This window comes from Phacochoerus africanus, chromosome 2 (genome assembly GCF_016906955.1).
Source record: "Phacochoerus africanus isolate WHEZ1 chromosome 2, ROS_Pafr_v1, whole genome shotgun sequence".
In the NCBI taxonomy this organism is placed as follows: Eukaryota; Metazoa; Chordata; class Mammalia; order Artiodactyla; family Suidae; genus Phacochoerus; species Phacochoerus africanus.
In genome coordinates this window covers 27,962,367-27,989,263 of record NC_062545.1, presented here as the reverse complement: position 1 = coordinate 27,989,263, position 26,897 = coordinate 27,962,367, and the positions used below count along the sequence as shown (strand labels likewise).

General features: G+C 41.4%; 1 protein-coding gene across 5 annotated transcripts in view; it reads left to right on the top strand.

Annotated features, from left to right (window-relative positions):
- Positions 1 to 26,897, top strand: part of PDE7B (phosphodiesterase 7B) — a 368,574-nt gene that overhangs the window by 250,306 nt on the left and 91,371 nt on the right. For all 5 annotated transcript variants that reach the window (XM_047770127.1, XM_047770128.1, XM_047770129.1 and 2 more), the window contains one exon: positions 6,300 to 6,383. In XM_047770127.1, the coding sequence (XP_047626083.1) occupies positions 6,300 to 6,383 (84 nt within the window). The remainder of the gene's footprint in view (positions 1 to 6,299; positions 6,384 to 26,897) is intronic.

Here is a 26,897-nt window from a genome sequence, read left to right as displayed (position 1 = left end):
ACGACTAACTCCTGGTTCCTCCGTCTCCTATACACAAAGCTTTTTCAGCGATAGCCCAGGAATACACAACTAATGCAGCAGCTCACTGGACGGCTTCTTGGTAGCAGACAGGCCCAGCCTCACTCAAGAAAGTGAAGCAAAAGATTGAATCTCTCTAGGTGGGAAATTCGGGTCTAATCAGCCATCTGAGATCTTCAAGCTCATAGCGCTTAGAACAATCCTCTCCGCCCGAGTTACCTAAACTGGCTGCCTGTACTATCCCATAAATCTGTGGCGTGATTAAATTGCACAACCTTTCTCCTCTTTGTTTGGCGAGATAAACATCCTAGGAGAAATAATTCACTCTGTTAATTGAGAGTAGTCATCTGCGTATTTGAAGCTGCCAGCTGCAAGGCAGTGAAGCCTGGTGAACATTCGTGTGTGAGATTTGGGGATCTGGGTTCTCTCCGCTTTCATTTTGCAAGTTTGTGGCAGTGACATGAATTATTAATGTCTAAGGAAGCCCAAAGGAATACCTTTCATGAGAGTTTCCCCTCTCCGGCCATATTTGGGCTGCTCAGTAGCATCTTCCTGACCCTCCCGGGCTTCATCTTCCTCGTCCACTGGGATGCCCTGGGCATGTCTATCCCGTGGTCCCTGTCGCTGTTATCATTATCTTCTTCATTCATCTCCAATGCAATAGGAGCACAGTAGCTACTGCTGTGTCCCTTTCCTCCCTCTTTTCCCCACCCTGAAATGACCTTGACACCACGACTGGGGCCAGAGTCTGCTTCTCGTCATGTGGCCCGTGTTTCAGCCACTGTAAGTTGTCATCGCTGTCAGAGTCCCCACCCTCTCTGCCAGTTACATAAGAGGCCACATAACATCTGCCCCCTCTCAAGCTTTTATTAAACAGAGATGACCCGAGTGGCCCAGTGGGCAAGAGGTCCCTCCCGGAACCACGTCCCCTGGGAGGGTGAGTGGGGTCTCAGCTCTCTGCCTGTGTTGCCAGCTTAAAATACCCAAGGACGACATGTTATGTTTTCAGCCCGAAGGGGCAAAAGAGAAGCAGCCCTTTCAAAATCAGAATTCCCCTGCTGTTTGTTTCATTTTGGAACACAGTAAGAGCAGACTGAGGACACGACTCTGAGCTGTCAACGCTTCCTACCCTGCTCCCACAGCACCTTTCCCTTGCCAGAAAAAAAAAAAAAAAAAGCGAACCAAGGGACTGATGAATAGTCAAAATAATTGTTGAGCTTGGATATAAGGCCTTAGGTAAGCAGATGATTGCTTGAGTCCACGGGCCAGTAAACCAGTGCCACAGGACGCCACTTAACTCTGTTCTTCGGACATCAGCCCAGTGGCCTCTGCTCCACCAGGGACCGTTGTTGCTGAATTATTGCTCTCTTCCCACAGCATGTTGAAGCAATTTAGTATCAGAAGGGGCTCATGAAAGCAGGGAGAAGGAACGATAACTTTCTATATGAGAAACATATACTGAAAAACATTTATTTTTACCATGTTCAAGCTTCGATTAAATAGAATGCTCAAGATATGGAATCTTTGGTTTGTTTCTATTAATATTTAATGTTGCAAAATTTCTAAAGTCCATGGTTAGTCCACATACAGTTGTCCTGCCTCCTGCCTCACCAGTATTCTTAACGTGACTTCATCCTTCCTTAAAGCAATTATCTACTACACCTAAAGGCCATCGTTAAGTCTATGAGTATCTGCTTCCAAGAGTGTAACTGTAGTTACAAGCAGAATAAGCACTGAAATGAAAGCTTTCACATATGGGTTTTGCGATCACATATGTAGTTCATTATTGTGGCTGTTGATTTGCTTTGTTTAGGAATCTTTGTTATCGACTTGCTTTATTGCTATTTGTCTCTTTTTCCCAATAGTGGGGTTGCATCATAAAAATTCTCCTTAATTAAGAGCTTGAGTAAATTAGTTGCCAGGTCGTTTGAGTCTGCTGAATAATACTTGTCATAATTGCTTTCCATTTCTTTGAAAATAATAGATGCCTTGTTGATCCAGAGCAGGATCGGGGTGTCTTACTTGTACAGCCCATTTCCACTGAAGTGTTGTTTGAATCAACAACATCTATCTCATTGAATCTCGAATTCATTAAGGGGGTGGACTCCATTAGTACATAGTTTCCAGAGATCATGATGAATATATACTATTTGGTTTATCAGCAAATAGCAATCAACATATATTGTGCTATAAAAAGTTAATGCTTAACTGTTTATACAACTTTTTTATCTTGATAATATAGGAGAATGATTGGTTAAGAACATAGGATTTGGACCCATTCTGGGTTTGAGCACAAGCTGCCCACTTAAAAGCTCTGAGCACAGACAAAATATCAAATTGCCTTTGGCTTCAGTTTCCTCATCTGTGAATGGTCTAAAAACAATAATTCCTCCTTCATTCCTCCTTCATGGGTAGATGGTAAGAGATAATTGCCTATAAAATGTTCAGCACAGCATAAGTAGTGAATAACATTATCATGTTATTTTCAGGCACCTTATAATTTCCTTACAACCATCCTGTGAGCAAGGGGGAAATGCTATATAATGCAAATTTAAATATTAGAAAACTAGACCTCAACGTGGCCTTTGATTTGCCCAGGGTCACCAAAGATGGTGAAATGGTGATCCTCTCAGTAACAGGAGTTCCCTGATCCCTAACCTACCACACTCCCTTAACCCATTCTGCCACCTGGTGCTGTCGCCTCCAAGTTTCTCCAAACCTAAGTTCTTACATGTTACTGGGCCACCTCTGTCTTAGATTCTCAGATGGGTTAATGGAATAAACTCTGGCAGAGTCTTTGAAGCCCACAGTGATATTAGACAGATGTTTTCTGGGGAAATCGTGTCATCAGAACTACAAAGTCAGAAGGAACTCTTTGGTAATACTGAGAAGAAAATACAGTGACATGATTTCCAGTGGTGAGCCTGAAATCAGTAGGAGAAGCCCAAAGGGATGACGCCTCAGGTGAGCAAATCTACAAGCCCAGCCCACTTTTTAGACCAAATGAAGACAGTCTCATCTCTGCATAGGTTGTCAAATCTACTGTCACTCATAAAATAGAAATTCATTTAAAGGCAGCACTAAGTTCCCTGGTGGCTCAGTGGGTTAAGGATCCCATGTTGTCCCTGCTGTGGGCCGGGTTCCATCTCTGGCAAGGCAACTTCTGCATACTGCAAGTGCAGCCAAAAATAAATAAATAAAAAATAAAATAAAGGTAGCGCTAAATTTGTTGTAACATTTTAACATGCTGTATTTTCTTGATAAATATGAAAAGCCCAGCTTCTATCATGTAGCTGTTTATGGTTTTTTCAACTTTAAAAGCAAGTGTGCATACCTCATAAGGCCAAAAACCAATGGTATTGAGGAGGGAGCTTTGCCTATGAAGTTTAATAACCTAGATTTAAAGTCTAGTCCTGCTAATAATAAGCTTAAAACACCATAAACTCAATCAGTCTAGTAAAGTAAATAGACAAATGGATAAAGAAGATATGGCGTGTATATATGTAGTGAAATATTAGTCATAAAAAAGAACTCAATTCTAGGAGTTCCTGTCATGGTACAGCAGAAACAAATCCAACTAGGAACCTTGAGGGCAGGTTCGATCCCTGGCCTTGCTCAGTGGGTTAAGGATCTGGCGTTGCCGTGAGCTGTGGTGTAGGTTGCAGACACGGCTCAGATCTGGCATTGCTGTGGTTGTGGTGTAGGCCAGCAGCTGTAGCTTCAATTCAATCCCTAGCCTGGGAACCTCCATATGCCACAGGTGCAGCCCTAAAAAAACAAAAAGACAACAGCAGCAACAACAAAAAAGAACAAAATTCTGCCATTGCAGCAACATGGTTGGGCCTAGAGAATATTATTCTTAGTGAAATAAGTCAGACAGAAAAAGACAAAAACTGTCCACAAAAAATATTACTTATATGTGGAATCTAAAAAAAAATGATACAAATGAATGTACATAGCAAAGCAGAAGGAGACTCACAGATACAGAAAACAAATTAGTGGTTACCAGAGGGGAGGGGGGAGCAGCAAGATAGGGGAATAGGATTAAGAAATAAAAACTGTTATGTATAAAATAGATAAGCTATAAGGATATACTGCATAACACAAGGAATTATAGCCATTATCATATAATAACATTTAAAGGCATATAATCTGTGAAAACACCGAATCACTATGCTACATACCTGAATAAAATATAGTATTATAAATCAACTATACTTCAATAAAAATACTACAATTTAGAAACAGTAAATAAAGTCAGTAGATGGCTGCCGAGTGCCTTTAAGGGGCCTGAGTCTGGAGCTGAGGCCAGTAGTGTGAACAGCAGTCCTTTACCTCTTCGCTGAGCCTCTATTTTCTTACCTATAATGTGAGGAGAATAATAGTGACTCTCCTCACAAAGTATAGTGAAGATCTGATGAGAGAAACAAGAAAATAAATATACTGTGATGTCTGTGAAAGTGCTTTGTAAACCCTTTAGAGCGTTATAAACATAAAGTGTTGAAGACAACTCAAGGAGAGGAAAACCCTTCAACTTTTCCCAGTGGCTTCCCTATAACTATTGACCATCCACCCCCACAAATTTACCAAATGCTAGCATTCTCTTCTTTGATGTCAGATTCTGTTTCTATTTCCTACTGCATTTTTCCATCTCTTCCCCTCTCCCCCTGCTTTGCTATACTCCATGCATTGTAATGGTCTTTAATATCAATATGGCACTGCAATGTCAGGTTATACAAAATATTAAATACAGTATAAAATTCAAAGCAAGGACTAGCCCACGGCCTCACAGCTTGCAGTTTATGAGCCCATGTGCACACTAGGTCTATCTCTAAGGGCTATTTCAATCACTGTCAATTGCCTGGGTTACAGCTAATGGAGGTCTCACCTAGGTCCTGGTTAATTCCAGGAGTTAATGACAGAAGACTGCTCTTCCTCTCCACTTGGAGGCCCTAGTGCCTCCTGTCTGGGAAGCGAGATTTATGGAAGAGGACACGTTACTCCTAGAATTGAAACCTTCCCCAGTACAAGTCTTCCAAAAATATATTAGGTCTCATGTATTTTTACCTCTTCTCTGATTCCATAGTCTATGTACTAGTTGATGAATTTGGTCTTTCTATCTTTTTTTTTTTTTCTTTCATTTTTGGCCACCCCACAGCATACAGAGTTTCCAGGCCAGGATCAGATCTGAGCTTCAGCTGCAACCTAAGCCACAGCTGTGGCAATGCCAGATCCTTAACCCACTGTGCTGGGCCAAGAATCAAACCTTTGTCCTAGCACCCCCAAGACACCGCCAATCCCGTTGCACCACAGTGGGAACTCCTCTTGCTATCTCTTCTGGTCAGGAGAAGACATTCACTTCAAGTCTGCTGCCAGACAACAGACAAAGCTCTATGGAGAAATGCAGAACTCATAATATGCATGATCTCTGCTTTGCCCTTGTGTAGAAGGAAGTGAACCCAGCATTTATTGCCAGGCAGTGAATGATTGATTCTCCAACCAACTACACCTCAAAGTGAGGCAACTGGGGCTCAGAGAAATAAATTTATCAAGTTCACAAAGGCAGCAAGTGCCTGAACCAGGTTTTTCCCTGGTCTACCTTATTCTAAAGTCTATGAGAAATGTTTCCACTCTACTTCATCACTTCCCTTAATCAGGGAAGGTGAACACAGACATTAAAGGAAACCTACAAATGAGTAAGTCTTAGAAACTCCACAGCCTTATAGGTGCAAAGGAGGCCAAGTGTCTGAAGTATCAGAGCTCAAGTGGCCCTGATCTGAGCAGCTTCTAAAGCAGATCAGTGATAAAACCTGATAAACAAGGAAGGTGGATACCAGCCAGAAGAAAAAAAAAAAAAAAGTGCTAGAACCAAGAGAAATAGCACTGTAGGCGATTAAAACTTCTAATTAGAATAAAAGCTATAGTCCCAGCACACAATTTGTCCCCTAGATTAAGATGCTTCCATCTTTATGGCGCTAGGAAGAATAAAAAGACTATGGGAACTCTGTAAATTACCAAAATGTTCACAGACCACCCCCGCTTCCAGGCAGATGTCAAGGAGTGCTGCTTCATTTGTAGAGTATTGTCGAGTTCATTACGCTCAGTTTTCATTAACTGTGTCCCTTTCCACATAGTGCTGTCTTCAACAAGGTGAATGGGATCATTTTTCTCCTGATATCTGGTGTCGGTTCCAGGGACATAAGTGGGTAAGAGGATTTACAGAGGAAAAGTGAATACGCTTGGCAACGTTTTCAAACATTTGTTTGGATTTTGTTTTCTAGGAGATGTACGACTGAGGGGTCAGACGGGGGTTCCTGCTGAACGCCGTGGCTCCTACCCATTCATCGACTTCCGCCTACTTAACAGTGAGTAATCAAGAGTACCTGGAAAGGAACACACGTTTCCTTTAAAAAAATCCTCACTTCCCTCTGAACTTCAAAACCCTCGGAGGTCTGCGGTCCTTCCTCCATCTCTTCCCCTCCCAATTGCAAATTAACCCTTGGTCTTTAAATTTCCTTAGTAGCCAAGCTTCCGTGAGGGTCCAATGAAATCATGCCAGCTTTAAAAATGTGAATCTGAAAAACAGTGAAGCCCTATCCAAAGGAGCTATTCCTTTCATTATCCAGAAGGTACTTTCCACCTTCAGCCAAGGCTAGAATAGATGAGGTTCTATTTTATTTTGAAAACCCCACAGGGAAACCTACTCTACAGCTGCCCTTAGTAACTACTCATTATCTAATTCTCTCTTCTTGATCCACTCTAAGCTTCTGAAGTCCATGCTTGCATTCCTGGGAAACTTCACCCTGGCCAAGTGCTTTCAGTCTGCACTTGTTGCCTCCTCCATTATGATGGCCTCGGAAGCTCATGTATTTCTACCCGTCCCCTTCCTAAACTATTCCTCGTTGGGAGTTTGGCTCAACCTCTGGTTCATAATTCTCTTGATCTCAAGTTCCTTTGGAGGCCCCAATCAGTGTGAGCAGTCACCTCTCCAGCTTACATGTCTTGTAATTATCACAACCCTCTTTCACTTTGGACTTGTGGGGCAGGTGGTGAAGCAAGCAGATCAATTGCACAATTTGCTGCAAAGTTTTCAATATTTGGTTCTCATATCATTTCCCAGCCATAAATTTCAAAGTGCTAGGTGTACCCACAAAGTATGACTTTCCTTTGGCATAAACAAGTTCAACTCAAGAAGTAATCTGGTTTACCTTGACCCCTGAAAATTGCTAGGAGAAATTGGAACTTGCTGTTTATGATCCTTAGATCCTCCAAAGGCCAATAAAGGATGGATATGCTTGTATTTATGGCTTGTTAACCCCCCATGTCTGTGTGCAATATCTGTTTTTTCTGCTCTTTCAGAGGTAGACTTGGCGTGACTCTTTTCATACTCCCCCACCTCTAGACCCCCCCAAAAATGCATTTTAGAAGATAAAATCAAGTCACTTGACCAATGCAATATTAATTACAGCCCATGGGGAGCTCTGCTGCTCTCTTACCTCTCCTTATAAGCCTGAATGGAAGTGACCCCTTTGACTGCTTCTAGACTGTATGGATTTCCAGGCCCCAGGCACAGGGTTCTACCAAGCAGGGTGGGGATGAGAAAGGGTCCAAATCACTATCTCACATACCAAGGGTCAGAGGCAAAAATAACAAAAAAGGCCTCTTTTCAGTAGTAAATGAGATGTTAATATCCTGGTTTCTAATATAAGGCATGAACAAATTAGGAGCTATTTCTCATGATTCTTCTAAAGTTCCAAATGATAAAGTCTTTTTTTTAATCCATCCTAGTGTTAATATACAGCATCGACTGCTACTGATGGTTATCTTTGCAGGTGAGATGATGGAAAATTTACCTGTCTACATCGTAGGTTTCTGTAACACTTGGTTTTTCTTCATTGTTTTATTTTTTAAGCTAAAAAAAACTGGAAAACATATAAAATTTAAACAGAAACTCAATGCAGATAATATTTCACTGTTATATTATTCACAATATAATAGATTATCTGTAAACAGGTGCCATCCTGTCATCCCTCTGCTGCAGATCCTCCAGGAGCTTTCAAGTACCTGGCCTTAACCCTAGCCTCCTTCTCCTGACCTAGGATGCGCTCTCACCTCCATCCCCACTTCACCTCACCTGTTGCTCATGGAGTGACCATCCTGCAATTCTCTTTCTCCTCTGCTCAGCACTCCACTCTGGATAACTCTTTCACTCCTATCTCTTCATCAGTATCTCTTTATCCTATGCTAGGGCAACATGAAGTTACTGTATTTTCTTGTACAAATGGTCTCAATTTTTTTTTCCTAACTGTAAAAAACCACATCCTTAGATAGATGGCAAGATCCTAAAGGACATTCTCTTTATAGTTACTGACCTCTCAGTAACTCCTGCTAACGTCCCCAATAAAATAAGTTATAGTAAATAATTATGTCAGTCATCCTCTTCATTGAACCGAATAGCTTAACTAGAACTAAAGCCCCTTGAGAGTCCGCCTCATTTGTGGTACTTGCCGTTCCACTGTCTGATGCTTCCATATATCTTGTTAGTGAGTTGAAACCAGAGCCAGTGACATTACTGTGCTCACTCTCCATAGTTTCTTAACTTAATCTACAATGAAAGCAGCTTGTCACCAAAGAGCAGCAGATGTGTGGATGTCTGTGTTATGTAGAGTCACATAAGATATAATATCTATGTCCTATCTCCTACTGTTTTATAGCATGCAGTCTACTTAATTCTGTTTCGCCACATGCATGTCCTCGTTGTGGTTTGCCTGAGTTGTTAGTAGGCACTTTCTGCCTAAAGGGGAACATCTTAAATATGACTTTATAAAAATTTTTAAATAAATCCCCAAGAATATTTTGAGATTTCTTTCTAAAACTTTTAGTTTTCCCAACTGATTCCAATTCTACACGATAAACACAAACTATTTTCAAGTGATATTTATAACATTTACCTTAATTTTGAGTTTTTTCCAGCTATAGGCACAGACAGACTATGATTTCATTTTCCTCAGGTACTTGCAGTCCTGCACACTCTCCCAAGGTAGAATCTAATCTACGACATTTTATAAACCACTTATAGGAAATCCTGAATCAACAGAGCCCGGTTTGCCTGTGTCTGCATCCCTGCAGCCTTCCTCCTGAAAGGCTTAGTGAGGAGTTCCCGCCATGACTCAGTGGGCTAAGAATCTGACTACAGTGGTTTGGTTCGCTCTAGAGGTTCGGATTTGATTCCTGGCCTGGCCTAGTGGGTTAAAGGATCTGGTCTTGCAGCAGCTGTGGCCTGGATTCAGTCCCTGGCCCAGGAATTTCCATATGCTGCTGGCCATAAAAGAATAAATAAATAAAAACAAAAGGCTTAGTGAAACCTACTGGCTGCCATTTGCTGTCCAAAGTGTTCCTGGCTGCTTACCTTCTACACCCACCTCAGCTACGCCTTGAGTGGCTGAAAGCAGAAGCGAAAAATGTACACTGTGTACCAAGACCCATTGAACTTCTCCATGGGCCCTATTAACCACAGCCCAAATCTGTCTTGGAGAGACAGAAGATGTCAGAATTCATATCTAAAATAACTCCCCCTCTATCAGAACACAGTTTCTGGGCATTAAAACAGAGAACTAGAGCAGGGATGGGCAAACAACACTAATGCCCCAAATCTGCGTCCCTATGTGACTGTTTTGTCAACAAGATTTTATTAAAATACAGCCATGCCCATCCATTTATGTGTCGACTACAGCTACTCTCACCCTGCAGTGGCAGAGTAGTTGCAACAAAGACCACCTGGCCCACAAAGCCCAGAATACTTAGTAGATGGCCCTTTACAGAAAGACATTAGCAACCTTTAAGTTAGATTTGTAATTGGGGTGAAATGGTTCATGACATCTCTAGAGGCACATTCAGTCCAGTCTGTTTTCTTTTGTTAATGTCATTTTTTTCTTTTCAATTCCCAGTTCCATCACACTTTAAGAATGGGCTCATATTAACCAAATTTACATGCAATAGAAATATAAACAGAAAGAGAAATTCCCTTACTGATCCAGATTTTAAACTCCACAATTATAATTTCTAAATGCACAAATGTTCTTCTGCAGGAGGTGTCTCTTTCCCCATATTTTTGAGGGCATAGTATTACCATGCTCATGTGCCTATCATCTACATATAAGGTGACAATATATACCTAGTTTGCCTGAGATAGTCCTAATTTGCACCTGTTGTCCAGGCATACTTATTAATAATGCCATTTCTGGAGTCCCACTGTGGCTCAGCGGAAACGAACCCAACTAGTAGCATCCATGAGGATGCAGGCTTGATCCCTGGTTCCGCTCAGTGGGTTAAGGATCCAGCATTGCCCTGAGCTGTGGAGTAGGTTGAAGACACAGCCCAGATCTGGCATTGCTATGGCTGTGGCATAGGCCAGCAGCTGCAGCTCCAATTCAACCCCTAGCCTGGGAACCTCCATAGACCACAGGTGCAGGCCTAAAAAGCAAAAACAAAAAATAATAATAATAATGCCACTTCTCAATTCCCAAAATATCCTGGTTTGGACAATAAATTACAAGGCCAATGGATTATGTAGTTTTTCCCACAAAGGAGAATTCCAAGACAACATCTCTCATATGTCACCTGTAATCTGGGAATAAAGATCCGAAAATCCTCCTCATAAGAAATCCATCCAGATCAATAGAAATATGTGAGATAAAATTACCTGTTAATGGCTAGTTTCATTTCCTGCATATACTTTATATGGTTTAGAAAAGAGGTATCTATACGAATTTCTAGAAGTTTCTCTGGATAAGTAGCAGGAAACTGTAGCTTCAACACCTTTGGGTGGGACACAGGAATCATAGCCTCTTAAAGAAGAGAGTCATCTTTACGCTGAAGCATGGGGGAAGGGCAGAACAGAGTGAGAAAAAAAGGGTGACCGCTACTTTTATTGCATATGAAGTTCTAAAACAGAGAACTGGAGGAGAGCAGGAGGGATGAGAATGTCATGGCTCATATTATCTCCATGCCAAGTTCCTACATACTTATTTCATTTACTAACTTTGTTTGAGGGGAAACAAGAGAGAAAAAAATGTAGGGGAAAGTGTTCAGAACGATGAGTGGCCACAGTGGTGAATGTCACAGAAGCAGTGACAATTTTCTGCAAAGCAGGTGGCTCCAGTGACCCCGTCTACATCTCTGTCTTCTGGCTTAATATAATCAGGAGCCTGAGTAGATAATGACTAGGTGGAGTTGTTCCCGTGGCAACCATTTCAGAGCAACAAGATGTGACTTCCACCCTTGCTCAGCAAAGTAAGTGACATACAAAGCAAACATTCCCAGTGACTGTGGAGCTTGAGGCAAAGAAGGAGCATCATTGGCTAGAGGTTTTAAGGCACCAAATATCAGCTGCCACTGAGAGCCTGGAGCTCCAGACCAGCCCCCAGGCTGTGCGGTAGTAGGTTAATTGGCTATTTGGCGTTTCCTGTCGGTTAATTTGCTAATCTTGATATTTAAAGTTCTGTTCCTCCAGATCTACCTCTCCAAGTGGGGCCATTTTAGCTGCACAAGCATGAGGTAATTTTAGTAGAGCTACAAAAATTTTTTCCTTTGCTTATTATGTCCGAAATAGAGCTAACATTTACAAGCATAGATATATTAATGAAGAAGTGACCCAGAAACTCAAATGCTTTTTTAAAAGCTTCCGTCTAAACATATTACACCCTGCAGAAATACGAAATACACTCACAAAAGGACGGTCAACCACAAGCCACCCAGCCTATACACACCATCTGGTGCTAAGTGATAGCCGCATCTTAAAGACGGAGAAACTATTTGATTACAAACCCATTTTCTAAGAGAGAATTTGTAGCAGATGGTGACAGCCTTCCAGTAATTTTCTGAAAGATAACTTTTAATGTTACCTGTGAGAACAACACAAAATGTAAAGAACCTAGACTAAAACGTGACCGGTGAGATGTTGTTTAGGGTGCAAACTCGCTACTAAAAGATAAACAGGTTCTGAGGATGTAATGCCTAGCACAGTGATTATAGGCAACAATACTGTATTGCATAATTCAAAGTTGTTAACTGTTCTTAGCACAGAAATGAAATTGTAACTGGGTGAAGGGGGAGAGGTATCGGTTATCGCTCTGGTGGTAAATCATATTGTGATATATAAAGGTATCAAATTAACCTGGTGTACACCTCAAACTTACACAGTGTTATATATTGTCATGTCTCAATTTAAGAAAGAAAGAGGGAGAAAGAAAGAGACAAACAAACAAACAAGAAAAGTTCAAGGAGTTCCTATCGTGGCTCAGTGGGTTAAGAATCCAACATAGTATCCATGAGGATTCGGGTTCAATCCTTTGCCTTGCTCAGTGGGTTAAGGATCTTCGCTGCCGCAGGCTGTGGTGTAGGTTGCAAATGCAGCTCCAATCCAGTGTTGCTGTGGCTCTGGTGTAAGCTGGCAGCTGCAGCTCCAATTTGACCTCTAGCCTGGGAACGTCCATATGTTGCACATGAGGCCCTAAAAAGAAAAAAAAAGGAAGAAGTAAAGAACGAGAGGAAGGGAGGAAGGAAGGGAAAATTAAAAAGAGAAAATAAAAACATCCTTTAAAAAACACATTACAGTGATTTGAAAGAAGCCGTGCTCAGAGGATAATATCCCACCAGCACAAAACCAGCCCCCCAGCCCCCTGCTCCTCAAGCAGAGAAGGAGGCACTGGTTGAGATGAGCTCAGACTTCTCCAGGGCCAAGGTAACACCCCACAGTTCCGAAGTTCAATATTTGACTTTCACTGAAGAAAGGCAAGGCATTGGTTGTGGTTGTGGTGCCTTCTGACTCACCTGGAACATACTCCATCACGGGCACTCCCGGTTTCTGGCTGCAGGCTTCCCAGCACTTCAGATGCGGAAGTGCCAGACCAGCAGGATGGTTAGCCACTGAAATTCACTGCACTGCAGAAGGCAGCACTGATGGTGTCCTCGCTCTTTCCCTCAGCCCCTGTCACTGTTCACTGCTGGCCATCAGTGGAGTGCCTCCTAGGGTAAGCAGTATGCCAGGAGCCAAAGATACAAAGATGGGTGAGACAGAGCCACTGCTCCAAGGAATTTACAGAGATATAAGCAATACATTTCGATGTGATATGATACATCTAATAATACCTGCATATAGAATAAGGGCACACGTATGTCTAAACAGGATGCAGAGGTGAGAGGGAGAAACTCTGCGGAAGTTAGAAAAGGGAAAAATGATGCTCCTTCTTTCCCTCAAGCTCCACAGTCACTGGGAATGTTTGCTTTGTATGTCACTTACTTTGCTGAGCAAGGGTGGAAGTCACATCTTGTTGCTCTGAAATGGTCTTGGGAAATGAGAGAAGGCTTTCTGGAGGAACAAAAACATGAGCAGTTCCAACACAATGATGGTGTGAAGGAGGGCTGCACACTGGGGCCGACATTCTGAAATATGCTTCAAGACCTAAAGAAGCAAGAGTTCCCATTGTGGCCCAGTGGCAACAAACCCAACTAGTATCCATGAGGATATGGGTTCGATCCCTGGCCTTGCTCAGTGGGTTAAGGATCTGGCGTCGCTGTGAACAGTAGTGTAGGTCGCAGATGCAGCTTGGATCTCAAGGTGCTGTGGCTGTGGCACAGGCCAGAAGCCGCAGCTCCGATTTGACCCCTAGCCTGGGAACTTCCATATGCCATAGGTGTGCTCCCCCCCTCCAAAAAAAAAAAAAAAAAAACCCTAAGGAAGCAGGAAAGAGATGTCAGCCATTCTACTCAACTAGATTTAAATGTTATTGAAGAATGGAGCATTTCAATAGAAGCCAAACAGAGAAGGAGAGATGATTCAGTATCTCCAACTGGGGAAAACCATATTCAAAAAGAGATAGTTTCACCCTCTAAAGCTAGAACTGGAACTAGCCCTTGCCTTCTAGTAACCTGGCTGATGTCATGTAACAAATTTATTTTTTATCTGAGTGATGAAAAACAGAGAAGTGAATCATTGTGCCCATTGTTTCCTCTGGGTTATTATCCATTCATTCAACAAACACATACGCTATGCCAAGCAGGCCATGAGGCCAGAGTGCCCTGAGCCACACCAATAACCATGGGGCTGAGAGAGCCTTTTATGTGATGGCTAGCTCCTGTTTCAGACAGCAGTGGACTGGAGTCTGCCAGATACATCAGACACAAATATCTGAATAATTCCTTTCTCGTCAACAGGGACTGGGGGGTAGCCGGGAACCTACCACATCCTGTCCCAGGGCTGAAGATTCTGAGTTCTTATTAACAGGAAACTTTGAGATAGTCCTCTACCCTCAAAGACCTAACAACCTCATTAGATGGATAAGACATACACATTAAACCACGAACCATACAAAAGCATAAATAACTTAGTTCTTAAATAATTGTCACGGGGAGTTCCCATCGTGGCACAGTGGAAACGAATCCAACTAGTATCCATGAGGATGTAGGTTTGATCCCTGGTCTCGCTTAGTAGGTTGGGGATCTAGCATTGCTGTGAGCCGTGGTGTAAGTCGAAGATGTGGCTCAGGTCTGGCATTGCTGTGTCTGTGACATAGGCCGTAGGTGTAGCTCCGATTCAACCCCTAGTCTGAGAACTTCCATATGCCGCAGGTGTGGCCTTGAAAAGCAAATAATAATAATTGTCATGGACAGTGAATCAGAGTCAAGAGAAGGCAGAGATGACTGAACAGAAGAGGACTTTATGGTCTTGTGCTGAAATCTGAAAGACAAGGCAGAGTGTTGACTGGTTCAGGAATTGCCTAGCAGTGAGACTGAGCTGACATATGGGAGACATTAAGTCACTAAGTAGGAAGAAGGTCCAAAAAGTAGTAAAGTATGTTGACTAGAGAGAAAATGAAAAGGCTCGGAATGCCAAGATAAAGAATTTGAACTTGATTCATTAAGCAAAGAGAATCACCAGAGGATTTTAAGGAAAACATGGATAAAATAGTGTTTCAGGCAATTAAGTAACATCCATATGTTAGGACAAACAGATCCAATGAATCAAAAGAAATATAGTCAGGTGGCTGACTCTTATGGCAGCAGAGAAATAAAGGTATAAATTTAGAAATGGCATGGAGAAGAGGAGACAACACACGCTGATATTAAAGACTAGGCATTGGAGAGGTTGGTCTGGGCATCTGAAAAACTGGAGACAAAGTCAACAGTGAGGGAAGGAGCAGGGGATGGGAAAAGATGGTGCGCTTAGTCGGGACAAGTTGTTTGCAGGCGAGTCAAGTGGAAATACCCAGGAGCAAACTGGAAGTGAGGGATTGCAGTACAGCTGAGAAAGGCCTGTTTTGGAAGCTCCGCTTGGGAATCACCTCCATCCATGAACCATATGGCTGGAATAGGCATCACAAAATCAACGATTGTTTGTTCCCGTGCTCCTAGAGTATCACTTTGTAATAAGCTTGAGTTAGCAGTCGATGAGAAAGCCCACAAAGAAGGTAGGTTCACCAGCAATGCATTTTCCCTGGTGAGAAACGATTCAGGCACCACAGTTCGGACACCACCCCAACCCTCTCCCCTCATGGATTCTATTGTCAGAGCCCAGAGGCTTTGCTATTTCGCCTGAATACTGCACAGAGAAATGGCAGTTCTACTGCAGCATTTCTCTGGGTAAAACCCTAACCCACTCAGAGTATTTCTGGCATAGTGGCTTCTTTGGATTTCTGGAGACAGTAGAGAGGGAAGCAGGAGTAAGTAAAGTTTCTTTTGACTGAAGTTTCCCTCTGAGTCACTGAGCCAGAATGACTTGTTTGTTAAATAAAATTAAATTCAACCTCTTACCCAGAAGCCGGCACAGCTGATCTCTTATGACTTTATTAATAAACAGAAGGAAGGGTTATGTCCTCTTATTGCTGCCCCATTCTCAAAGTTTCAGAAGACCTAAAAGTCTCGCTGTGATCCCCATTTAACTCTATAGATGAAAAAAATAGTGTTTCCATCCTTAAAATCTTTTGCATGTTTCTCTGCTGAGATCTCAGGGTGAAAACACAGGATGGAGATCTTGTTTTCTTTCTCACTGGCTCACCAAATTGCCTTGGGGCACCCGGTGACTTATTACTTATAAGTAACCTTAGGAGGGAGGGCAGTGGAACCCACGCCTGAGGAAAGTGGCAACAATTACAGAGGAAAGTCCCAAGGGAGGGTGACCATTGTCACTGCACCTAACAACGGCCACCACGACAGCATTAACATGGGAGGTGCTTGATCCCAGGCCTAGGCTGCAGGCAGCTGGCTGTGGAACCCTCTCGGGCAAGGCTTCCCAAGGTTGTAGTCTCCCAAGGCCAAGAAGCACAGGAGGGCTACTGTGAGCACCAGAAATAAGAAGCCTTCCCATGCCTGCAGGCTGCTTCTCCGCCGAGTCCACAGTAGCTGCCCACCCTGTGCCCCACGCACACCAACAGAGGAGGCTGACAGAAAGACCATGTGCTTTCAAGTCAGACCTGGGTTTGAATCCTACATCTTTTGTGAGCGTGAAAAAGATACCCAAACTACTTACTGTCCACATTTCTGGAAGGACACTGTAACACCAGCCTCAGTGGGTCAAGGGGAGAGGTAAATGACATCCATGTGTGCAGCAGCCCGTCTTGACTCTGAATAGGTCCTCAAAAGATGTAGTAGAACTTTGGTTGGACCTACAGGCTTCTGCTGAGTACACCCGTCCCCAGCCACCTCTTCTCCTAGGAGACACCTGTAGTCCTCCCTCAGTAGCCACAGGGGATTGGCTCCAGGAGACACACCCCCGCCCCGCCCCGCCCCACATGAATACCAAAGTCCATGAACGCTCAAATCCCTAACAGTCTGCCCTGCATATCAGCCGGTTCGGAACCCACGGATACGGAGAGAGGACTGTATTCACTGCTCAAGCCCTGGCCCAGCATTACCATCTTCGTGAAGCTTCCTTCAACCCTCCAGGGATCTAACAAATTATTCCTGCTTCTGTGCTCTTACAACATCTCCAAGAAAGCAGCCATCACACTGCAACTTCAAATTTTTTGAACCTGAATCTGCGGACAGTATATTTTCAAAATCATCCTGAGGTGATCTGATGCAGCAAACCCAGACCTTCCATGAGTGTTTGGGAACCCCTGATACAGGCCAGCTGTGCCATACGCATATTGCATCAAAAAATAATAATAATAATGGGTGTGTGGAGCCCGTTCTAGACACAGCTTAACATCTCTGCACAGATTGACTCATTCAATGTCCACAAGATCCCTATGCCATAGGCACTACTGTTTAAAATGAGGAAGTGGAGGCCCAAACAGGAGAAAGAACTCACCCAAGAAGTAACCTGTTAGCCACAATTCAAAGCCCCAGAATACAAGGTCAGGGCACAAGTTCCTAACCATCATATAATGGAATATAATTCTCCTTTATATATGAATGTTAATGTTCAAAGACGATACATGTTTGCAATGCCGTCCTTTTAAGTGCCAGTTACTCATACTAAATATTCTTCTTACATTATAGTAGCTATTTTTTTAACAGCACATTTAGATTATTCCCTTTCTGGTATGAAACAGCTTCATTATCGTTGAACAGGTATTTCTATAACTTTACAAGAAATGTATAATTATACATGTAAATACTAGATATTGCCACTTTTCAGCTCTTTTTTCAATATCCTACTGTTCTGGCACATTGCTCGTTTCATTACCTGACCTTGTGTTCTTTGATAAGAAAGACAAGGGTGTGGTGGTGACAACTCAGGACATTTGTCAACTGTCCCCCAGAAGAAGGAAATGGAATCACTATTGTGACAAATTTAAGTCAGATTTGAGGCTGCCACCGGTTGCTCTAATTTTTCTCAAGGGGAGTTGGTTATTTCCTGTCATGCAAGCTGTGTCGTTGAAAGACAATTTCTCAAAATGTTTATAACACATTAAGTAAAAAGAAGCAGGATACAAATTGTGTATCTTAAAAGAAGATCTCATTTATGTTTTTTAAAATACACCAAAATTTTAACAGGGGTTATTTCTAGATGATTATCATTGCCCTTTTTCTGTTTTTCTATTTGTTATACCATATGTGTGTACTCCTCTTTTTATTTTATTTTATTTTATTTATTTTTGTCTTTTCAGGGCTGCACCTGCGGCATGTGGAGGTTCCCAGGCTAGGGATTGAATCGGAGCTGTAGCCACCAGCCTATACCACAGCCACAGCAGTGCAGAATCTGAGCCGCATCTGTGACCTACGCCACAGCTCACCGCAATGCCGGATACTTAACCCACTGAGCAAGGCCAGGGATCGAACCTGCCACCTCACGGTTCCTAGTTGGATTCGTTTCTGCTGCGCCACGACGGGAACTCCTGTACTCCTCTTATATTCAGGAAAAAAATGAAATTTTACTAAAAAGAAAAAAACTCAGTATTGAAATAGAATCTTTACCTTTTTTCCCAAATAAAGTCATAAAATGTATTGAAATAGAATCTTTACCTTTTTTCCCAAATAAAGTCATAAAGTGAAGTTGCAGCCGTGGCCCAGAAAACAGTATTGACTGGGCTCCCTTGGAAAACTGGCTAGGAATCATGAGGTTGGTAGTTATTGAAGCTATATATGATACCTCACAATGATGGCTTGCCCTTTAAAGATAACGTTTATTCAAAAGAGCATGAAACCGGAGTTCCCACTGTGGAGCAGAAGAAAGAAATGTGACTAGTATCCATGAGGATGTGGATTCGATCCCTGGCCTCACTCAGTGGGCCGGGAATCCAGCATTGCTGTGAGCTATGGAGTAGGTCCCAGATGTGAATCACATCACTTGTTGTGTGGCTGTGGCATAGACTGGCAGCTGTAGCTCCAACTCAACCCCTAGCCTGGGAACTTCCATATGCCATAGGTGCGGCCCTAAAAAGCAAAAAAAAAAAAAAAAAAAAAAAATTTAAATAGAAAAAATTTTTAAATAAAAACAAAGAGCATGAAACTAAATTTCTAATTCATATTGAAATGACATTCTAGGAGTTTCCTTGTGGCTCAGCCTGTTAAGGATATGGCATTGTCACTTCAGTGGTTTGGGTTGCTGCTTTGGCACAGGTTCAGTCCCTGGCGTGGGAACTTCCACATGCTGCAGGCACAGCCAAAAATTTAAAAAATAAAGTAAACAGCACTTTACATTTGACAAAGCTTTTAAATGAAAGCACCCAAGAGATTGTTCAGCCTAATTTCTCAGCTTTAATAGAAAAAAACAAACAAAAAACAAAGAGGCCAAGTGACTGCAAGATAGTGAAAGAGTTAAGATCTAGGGTTCAGGCCTTTTGACATTGTTTTTCCACTCAGTCACATCACCTTCCTTATTTAAACATTACCTTAAAGATAGAAAACAGTATGGTGGTACCCCAGAAAACTAAATATAGAGCCACCATATGATCCAGCAATCCCATTGCTGGACATATATCCAGACATAACTTTCATTGAAAAAGATACATGTACCCCTATGTTCACAGCAGCACTATTCATAATAGCCAAAACATGGAAACAACCTCAATGTCCAATGGCAGATGAATGGATTAAGAAGCTGTGGTACATATATCCAATGGAATATTATGCAGCCACAAAAAGGACAAACCAATGCCATTTGCAGCAACACAGATAGAACTAGAGACACTCTCATAGTAAATGAAGTAAGTCAGAAAGAAAAAGGCAAATATATGATATCACTTGTGGAATCTAAAATATGGAACAGATTGTCCTATCTAAAAAGGAACAAACAAATAAAAAAAAAAAAAAAAAAAACAGATCTTGGCCAAAGAGAGCAGACTTGAGGTTCTCAAGGGAGAAAGGGGAAGGAGTGTGATGGATGGGTATTTGGGGGATTTTTGGAGTTACACTGTTACATTTGGAATGGATGGGCCATGGGACCCTACTGTACAGCACAGGGAAGTGTGTATGATGGGGTCACTTTGTTGTACAACAGAACTTGATGAAACATTGTAAATCAACTACACATTAATAATAAAAATAATAATAATAAAGAAAGTGAAAAAAAAGATATATGTCACTTTCAATGGGAGGAAAGATAAAACAAGGATTCCCCCTGAAGGTAATGGGTTTGGATTCTGGCAGCAGCAGTTGCCTAGACTTCTCTGTCCTCCAACTTTCTGGGCTATTAAAGGATTAGAGTACATACCTCACAGGGTAATTATGCAAAGTACTGAGTAAATATGTGTGAAGTGCTAGCACAATACCCATTACCGTACAGATCCTCAAGAAATGTGGACTCGGATTATTACTGTTATTCACATTCCTATTTCCCTAAGACCATATGGGAGAAGCACTTGTGAGAAGAGTATACAATACCCAGCACATGTGACTTATATTGAAGAGAGTGATTTATTAACCTTTTTCAGTTTTTCATTCTTTCACTTATATTTTCTCAACAAATATTTGTGGAGTGCCCCCTCCAATACCAGACACACCTCTTTCCAAAGTATGATTGTAAATAAAGTGGTAGGGAGAAAATGGTGGCTGGAAACAGGGGATTGGGAAGTTTTGGTTTTGTTTTTGCAAGACATTGAAGCATGCTGAAATTATGGTGAGGAAGATCTTGTTGAGAAAGAACAAGGGAATATGTGAGAGAGAAAAGTCTTTATTGGCTAGTTTGGGAGAGGAAATTTTCCCCTCTTGTATTCTTGTGGCTTGACCAGTAATAAAATTGACACAAGACAGATGAACAGGAGAAAAAGAAACAAATTTTAATTCATGTGCAGAAGGTCTCATAGAAATGGAAGCTAAGAAGTTGCCAAAACAGGTCACTTTTATACTTTTTTTATACAAAATATACTTGTGAGGAATTGACATGACAAAGAAACTTAGGTCATAGGTGCCCAATCAGTGAAGAATCTGAACAGAAGTTGGGCTTGGGGAGTGAACTAAAGAAGTAACAAGCTTTGTTTACATAGACTCAGCCCAAGTTCCTCATCTTCAGTGATAAGGGTATCCTTTTACCTCCAGATTCAGAGAGTGGAGCTGCCACGCAAGAGCTTTATTTCTTGCTTTGAGGGAAACAGAAAGGAGAGTCAGTGTCCCTCTTACATTGGCCATTTCTTAAGTAACTTTAATTCAGAATAATCAATATGCACATTTTGAGGTCACCTGCCCTGGGCTCCAACAGAGTAAAATATCCTGAAAAAGTAATAGGGGAACTGGCCTTAGAAAAGGAGGCAGCTTATCTAATAGACCAAGTAGAATGAAGGAAGAGGAGTTCTCGTTGTGGCTCAGTAGGTTAAGGATCCAACATTGCCTCTGTGAGGATGGGAGTTCAATCCCTGGCTTTGCTCACTGGGTTAAGGATCTGGAGTTGCTGCAACCTATGGCATAGATTGTATGTGTGGCTCAGATCTGGTGTTGCTGTGGCTGTGGTGTAGGCTGCAGCTGCAGCTCTCATTTGACCCCTCACTCGGGAATTTCCACATCCTATAGGTGCAGCCATTAAAACAAAAATAAAATAGAATAATGAAGGAAGAAATGGCTGCAGAATAGGAAGTTTTGCAGGTTTTGTAGTAAAAAGATAAGGAATTTTCCACATAGCAACTTTCAGTTTCTCCATGAAATAGAAAGCAAAGTGGAGGGTGATAGACACAGAGCACTGGAGGACCCTCTGAGCTTGACGGTCACACATCTGTGGCCCACGGAGACAGTTCTGTGCTCCACCTGACCGTCAGCACTCAGCATCAGTACCACAGCTGCGGTGCCACTGAAAGGGAAATTCCAGCAACAACATGGTGGCCTGGCCTCACTTTGGGCAGCTAAGTCTAGGTCATTGCTCTCCCTTTTTCTCATGGTGTAGACCGTTACAGATAAACTTGTCACTGTTCCTGCCCCACCCTCCCCATTCCCACAACTCCCCACAATACAAAACTGAAAACAAAGAAAGTGATAACCTCCTGTCAAAGACATCTCTCTCTTCCTTGGACTTATCTGTGCTTTGCGGGCAACATAATCTCTAAGGAATGTCCAGCCATGAAAATAAGTTTTACTTCTGTCTCTGTTGTCTTTGCCCTGCACACCCACCCCACGACCACCCACAGGGATCAATCCATCACAGGAAGACAGCCATGGCTGCAGCTAGTTTATTTCTAGGCAGGGATTGGGAGATGATATTCCCTCCTTGCTCTTCTTCCCCAGTGGCCATGGGTCCTAAGGCAGTGTGAATATTTCTAGCACCTTCTCTCCGAAGAGTTGCCAGGAATTAATCAAGTAGAACTAACCTACCTAACCATAGATTGCAGGCCCTTGTGCCTCCCTTCCCTCTCCCACCTGTGATTTTTTCAGTCCTTGCCATGCAAAAAAGAAAATTCTCCCTCCTCTTCTTATTCTTTTTTTGTTCCTTACCATATTCACTTTATTTTGCATTTTGAAGACAGTTCTTGGTAAAGACCAGAAGGCTAAAAATCCATCCAAAAAAACCTTCTTCTTGGAAGACCTGGGATAAATATCTCTCTCTCTCATAAAAGGTCAACTAGATTAAACGACTCATATTTATAGTGCTAGGCTATGAGCTACAGGAGGTAGAAGATAAAACATTAGGGGAAAGGCTAGTGCACAACTCAAAGAAACCCAGCTAATTGTACACCAGATAAACTGACAGGTGCCAGGGAGGCTCCCATGAGGGCCCTTTGGGCATTCTAGTGAAGGACCTCATGGAGAGTTTGACATTGGTACTTGGACAATGACTGGGTTTTTATAAGTAGGATTTTTTTTAAGTGCATTCAAAATAAAAATCAGGGCGGGGAAATGCTGGGTTCATTCACAAGGTGAGTACCTTCAAATCCTAGAATTAATGAATGTGTTGTGTTGAAGCAAGTGAGTTGCACAGTTGGGGGGACGTAATCAGAATTGATTTAAAATTAGGCCGAATTTTACTAAACCATGAGGATTGATTAGAACTAGACCAGGGCCATCTTGGATACCAGTTTGTCATTTATTCTGTGAAAACTAAAACGGAGCATCATTGAAGCCTTGTGTGTAAAGAAGAACACGTTTTCTCCTCCTTTGTACCTCGCACAGCAAGTGGTTGCTTCTTCTTAATGTTAAAACTAAGTTACAAAGAAATGGCTGGTTATTCTTGGCTATACAATGAAAACTCATTCTCTATTGCCTCAAAACCTGTGGTCTAACTTCTTATACCTAAGAACAAGACTTCTGTAATGACATGCTTTATAAAAATAGCATATACTGCTCTTGGTTTCCAATTCGATTTCAGATTGTTGCATAGAAAGTCCAGGATCTCAATCCAATATCAATATAAAATGTGTCATCATAACTCTAAAATTAGCTGATATTGAAAGTGTTCTATGTGCTAAGCACTTTTTATGTTTAACCTTGTTTATTCCTCTTGACAATGTAGTAGATTCTGTTAGTTATTAATGTCCCGTTGACACAAGAGGCAGTGGACTCACTGAAAATGTGCAGAAGTCTGCAGAGCTGTGTGACACACAGGTTGCAAAATCACATAGTAGATTCTAGAATCATCTTCTCTACCCCTTGGCTGGAAGGCTTCCCACCACCCTTCCTGATGAAGATGATGGCTTCTTCCCCAGACAGGCCTCCAGACAAACTTAAGGCTGCTGGGATCCTCTTTTTCATTGATGGACTCACTCAATCGATGTTTATTGAGCACCTGCTGTGTGTCAGGCCCTGTTCTAATGGCTTCACTCCAGCAGTGGAAAGGAAACAAACTTCCTTTTTTTTTTTAAGGACCTCTTCTCTTAGAGTATTTTCTCTATTGCATTTATCCCTCTTGATTATGGTAATGATTACAATTTAAGGAACAATATTAGGTCTCCAAAATGTCAACACTCTTCTTGATACCACTGCCAAAGCATCTTAATCTTCATGTAAAAAATTACTTTCAAAGAAAAATAAATGATATAGAAAGAAATGTCTTCAAAGAGAAAGGTTGATTGATATAGCATGTTCTAGTCAGTTGAATGTTCTCTTAATTGGAAACTGCAAACATAGATAACCTGTTTTGAAAGAATGGTAGTAGAACCAAAAACTTCTAACACAAAAGCTATTTGGAGCATAACTTAGTTCTTCTTCAGTGACTCATAATTTCTTAGAATCTTAGAATGCTTTAGAGTCCATTATTTTAAACAGCGATTATTAACTGGAACTTCAAAACAATCTTTGTGAAGAGTTTAGCTTTCTTATTTTTAAAATTTCCATTTGCTGAACTTGCACAGGTCAGTGGTACCACCTGAGACTTTGAAAATAATCTAAAGCAGTGGAGTTTTATTTCAGCTGTTTGGAAATGACTAACAGAGTAATACAATGGATGAATTTCATCTAACGTTAATAGCTGGGTAAGTAAGAAACACCCACTACATGGATATTAATAAGACATGTCATGATAGTCTTATGACAGGAATGTTCCCTCGGAGTATTTTGGAACTACCTATTCAACAGCTCTTACCACCTTAAATCACCCATTGGTATTATTTTTTAAGTGTCTTAAATAGAGAAGATTAAGAGAAGGAACATTATACTACTTTAAATGATAATTAAGAGACTTTGATTACCATTTACCAATGATATTAACAGCATGAATAATAAGAAAGGGTGACTCAAGGTGATTTCAGGACAATTTAAATTGCGTATGAAAAATGAAAACTTCAGCTGAAGTATTAGAAAATTCTTAACTTCCACTTTTTAAACTGTGGAGTGGAATTTTAAACGGGCCTGAGACAAATGTGTGAAGCATCAACATGATACTATATTGTTAGAAAAGCTATACAAACTAAAGATCATTAAAATCACTTCGAGACATAAAATTAAATGCCAAATGACTTATCACGTATGCACATCCCCTGATGCTAAACTTATAACATCCCCTGATGCTAAACTTAGGCTGTATCCCCTCTGTTTCCTTCTTAGGACCAATAGAAATCAAATCCTTTTAGTCTCATCTCTGTCACTAAAATATAAGCTACACAAGGAAAGGAACTTTATTTTGTTCACTGCTATATTCTAGTGTCCAGAACAATGCTTTACACATGGTAGGGGCTTAACAAATATTTGTCGAATCAGTACACAAATTATTTAAGGTGTTTATTCAAAAAGACTTGTTGCTATGGATGGCATATTCTATTTTACTAAAGTTAATTTGTGCATAAAATGCTGAGAACAGTGGCTGAAGTTTTGCCCTGTTATACAAAATTTTTCAAATAAGAGTTCAGGAAGGAATATTTTCAGGAAGACTAGCAACATTAAGTGGCACAGGTACTGTATTTCATATATTCCATTATAAAGTATTTGTATTTGTGATAAAGCATTAATATTTTGAAATGCAGTGTTTAGGATACATTTTAGCAAAAAGAAGAAAGAAAATGAAAACATATGATTCAATGTAATCATATGATTAAATTGTACTTGCCGAGCCTGTAGCTTTCATTAATACATATCACTTATAGCGCCATTTCCCTAAGTGAGGTATACATACCAAAAGGATCACAAAAAGATCATATTGTTACAGGAACGACCTTTTTTCTTTTCCTTTCATGGTTATATATTTAATTTAATGTACTAGGGGAATGTAACTAGCATATCAAATCTGTTTTTTAATTGATACCAAATTGATACAAGATAGTTTTAAGTAGGAGTGCCCATTGTGACTCAGCAGGTTAAGAACCTGACATAGTGTCTATAAGGATGTGGGTTTGATCCTTGGCCTTGCTCACTGGGTTAAGGATCTGAGCTGCCACAAACTGCATCGTAGGTTGCAGCTTCGGCTTAGATCTGGTGTTGCTGTGGCTGTGGCATCGTCTTGCAACTGCAGTTCCAATTTGACATCTAGCCTGGGAACTTCCATAGGCCACAGGTACAGCCATAAAAAGAAAAGAAAAGATTTAAGTAAGAATTAGTTTATTTGATTTAAAGAACAATACTAAGTAAATGGTGGCATAGGCGGACATGATAAAGACCATAATAATGGCATGTGGATGCATGAAATTGGGGGAACGCTCACCTTAGTTCTCACTTGGAGCAAGACGACTCTTGTATCCTTATGAGAATCTTCTTACAAGACTAGAGTCTGTTACTTTACCCCCTTCACCAGCTAAGTTTTTACCTGGTAGAATGGCTTTTAACCTGCTCAGACTCAATGCCTGCATTTTATAGCACATAATTTATAATGTCCTCTTTTATTATCTTGAAAGGAAGTCCATAGCCTACTTATACATATAAGTTCACAAAAATCATTCTAAGGTCCTGACTGTATTATAAAGCAAAAACACAATCAGTATGTGACTTAAAAAATGTCATCAATCTGTAAATGTTTGGGCACAATCCTCTACATGCACCTGTACCTGCACTGCATGCAGATTCATGCAGAATCACCTTGTACACCACACCTGCATGCAAGAATCACTGTGAAGGACAGTTACTAAAGCAGAGCAGCACAGGTGTGTTGTGCAGGTAATGCAATCCGATATCATAAGCAGTCTTACCGACGGTGATTTCCTAAGATGGAGGATGATTCTGACAAAGTCCTGTCTGCCACCCTTCCCTTGTAAACTTACCTTCCTCCTTTAATTTGCATAGTAGTTGCATTCCTGAAAAGAGAATTAAACTATGCAAAAGAATACATTGTGCTTATGTGGAAAACAAGGAATCGGGATTAGGTTCCAGGTTCGGAAATTATAAACAGACTTTCTACCTACATGAAATAACCCTTGGAAAGCTGGAACAAGACACGGGACGACTCTTTGGTGTGTGGAACTGTCCCACACTCTTCAGGACATCTAGCACTCCTGGCTCCTCCCAGTAAATTCCACTCAGCCTCTTTCTGTCATTGTGACAGCTAAAAATGCCACCCAACATTCCCCAAGTGCCTCCCACATTGATCTCACAAA